Source organism: Egretta garzetta, unplaced genomic scaffold, assembly GCF_000687185.1.
Source record: "Egretta garzetta isolate BGI_Z169 unplaced genomic scaffold, ASM68718v1 scaffold207, whole genome shotgun sequence".
Classification (NCBI taxonomy): Eukaryota; Metazoa; Chordata; class Aves; order Pelecaniformes; family Ardeidae; genus Egretta; species Egretta garzetta.
In genome coordinates, this window is record NW_009260185.1 from 47,853 (window position 1) to 50,454 (window position 2,602).

Consider the following 2,602-nt stretch of genomic DNA (forward strand, 5'->3'; position numbering starts at 1 on the left):
CAGGGGGTGCAGGTGCAGGTGTGTGCAGGCAGTACTCAAAGCCCCAGTTTCGCCGGGTTTTCCCCCAAAAGCTGCGCGTGTTTCTGCTCCCCTCCCCAGGGGAAGCGTGACCGGGGCTGGGTGAGTGGGTTGGGGTAGCGGCGCCTTTACTGGGCTATTACTGGTTTACTACTGGGTTACTCTTTGCTTCCTATGAGGCTGCTGCTAAGATACGACTCAGTAGTGAGGGAGTAGTGCGATGCTGTCAGGGCACAGCTGAGATACTCGCAGGATACCACTGGGATGCTCCTAAGATGCTGTCGGGAGCTTACCGAAACGCTGCCAGGGTGCTCCGCAGGCGGCCCTAAGGCGCTCTCGGGGTGGCACTAAGATACTCTCAGGATACTCCGTGGATGCTACTGGGGTACTGCAAGAACACAACTAAGATACCAGGGCACTACCAGGATGCTATCAGGATACTACTAAGATAATCCCAGCATCTTCAGGGTACCACCGTCAGGGTACTCTCAGGATACTATGAGAGAGATGGTTAAGATGCGGTCAGCGTAGTAGCGTGGCACTGAGATAATGCCTGGGTGTTACATCGCACTGCCAAGATACTACCAGGATACTACTAAGATAATAGCTGGGTGCCGTTGCACCACTCCTGGGATCCTGTCAGGGTCAAATACTACTGTGATACTACCAGGGCACTGTTGGGATGTAACTGGGATGCTATGGGAATGCTCCTGACGTAGTAGCAGGTTGCTGCTGCCTGTAGTAGCATCGTCACAGCAGTACAGCGTCACAACAATGCTGCGCTGCTCAGTAGCTGCTACAAGGATGCTCTTGGTGTAGCATGAAGGCGCTGCTGTCAGGGTGCTGCTGAGGAGTTACCGGGGTACCGCCTGGGTACCCCAAACGATACCGCTGAGACACTTCCGCAACGCTGCCGAGTATCTCAGATACTACAGGGCCATTACTCAGATTCTACTACAGTAGTATCAGTGTACTACTGTGATAATACTGGTGTATCATGACGCTGCTGAGGTGCTATCAGGACAGTACTCCTTGCTTAGCGGGATGCTGTCGGGATGCCGGCAGGGTATCTGTAGGATACTCCCAAGATACTACGAGGGTGCTAGAAAAAAGGGTGGTAAGATACTTCTGGGATACTATCGGGGCAGGACCCAAATGTCGGGGATCCTCTTGGCAGGGTACTGATGCTCGTATGATACTTCAGGCCACTGCTGAGATGGCGATACAGTGTAAGGCTACTACAAACATACTACCAGTTCTGTAAAAAAGCGTTATGATGCTCCTTATATGCCATCGGGGTAGCAGTAAGATACTTTGGGGCCACTACCACTATCTTCAGGCCTTGTGGCTGCTAGTAAAGTACTACTGTAGTATGTGCTGAAGTGTCGGTATCAGTGTATTTCTGTGGAGACGGGACTAAGATGCTGCTGGGATACTACTAGGATACTACAGAGATGCTGTTGGTGGTGTAACGGCCCTGGCAGCAGCCAAGGGAGGGGGAGCCCTGGTGGTGTAACCTGTGAGTAGCCCGGTGCCTCACGGGCACCCTCTCCCCGCAGCTAAGGCGGCGCATCGGGGTTGAGGAGGATGGAGGCGCCCCTGGTGAGCCTGGAGGAGGAGTTCGAGGAGGGGCCCGGGGACGATGGGGGGACCCCGCAACGCACCGCGGACCCGACGCTGGCGGAGCTGGAGAGCTTCTCGGCCGAGATGATGAGCTTCAAGTCAATGGAGGACCTGGTGCAGGAATTCGACGAGAAGCTCACCGTCTGCTTCCGCAACTACGATGCTGCCACCGAGGGTCTGGCCCCCGTGCGGGGGCGTCTCCAGGCACAGGAGGAGGAGGAGCGCCTCCAGGATGAGGAGTGAGTAAGGCCCTGCTACTCCTGGGGGCGTGTGCCGCCTTGCACACCTGCAAAATCCCCCCCGCCCCCAGTGCGAACGGGCTCCCTGCATTGCAGCATGATCATGCAACACAGCAGAGTAGTGGTGTAGTAACCTGTGAGTAGGCCCCCTCAGGGCCTGTGCTCCTCCTTGCACCCCTGGGAGCCTTCCCTGACCAGCCCCCTGCACCGTGGCACGATCATACCACGCGTCAGGAATAGCGCTGTAGTATCCTGTGAGTAAGGACTCCCTCGGGGTCTGCATGCCCCCCTGCATGCTAGCAGGGTGCACCCCACATGCAGCCCAGCCTCCTGTGTCATGGTGTAGTCATGCAGCAGTGCGGGGTAGCTGTGTATCCTATGAGTAGCTGTATAGGATCCTTGGAGTAGTGGTGTGCAATCCTTGGAGTAGCTGTGGGGGATCCTATGAGTAGGCCACCCTTGGGCCCGCATGCTTCCTTGAGGTGCGCCCCATCCCACGGCGCGCAGCCCAGCCTGCCCCGCTACAGTGTGGTTGGGAGGCACATCAGAGTAGCAGTGTAGTATCCTATGAGTAACGCCTCTCTGGAGCCTGTTGCACCTCCTTCCATGCTTGTGAGATCTCCACCACCTGCGAATCAGCCTCCCTGCGCTGTGGCGTGATCATGCAGCACCTTGGTGTAGCGGTGGGGGATCCTTGGAGTAGTGGTGGGGGATCCTTGGAG

The 2,602-nt window shown here is 56.7% G+C and overlaps 1 protein-coding gene across 1 annotated transcript in view; it reads left to right on the forward strand.

Moving 5' to 3' along the window:
• Positions 1–1,605: 1,605 nt before the first annotated feature.
• Positions 1,606–2,602, forward strand: part of FEZ1 (fasciculation and elongation protein zeta 1) — a 13,284-nt gene continuing 12,287 nt past the window's right edge. The window contains exon 1 of the mRNA XM_035897482.1: positions 1,606–1,880. Within this exon, the coding sequence (XP_035753375.1) occupies positions 1,606–1,880 (275 nt within the window). The remainder of the gene's footprint in view (positions 1,881–2,602) is intronic.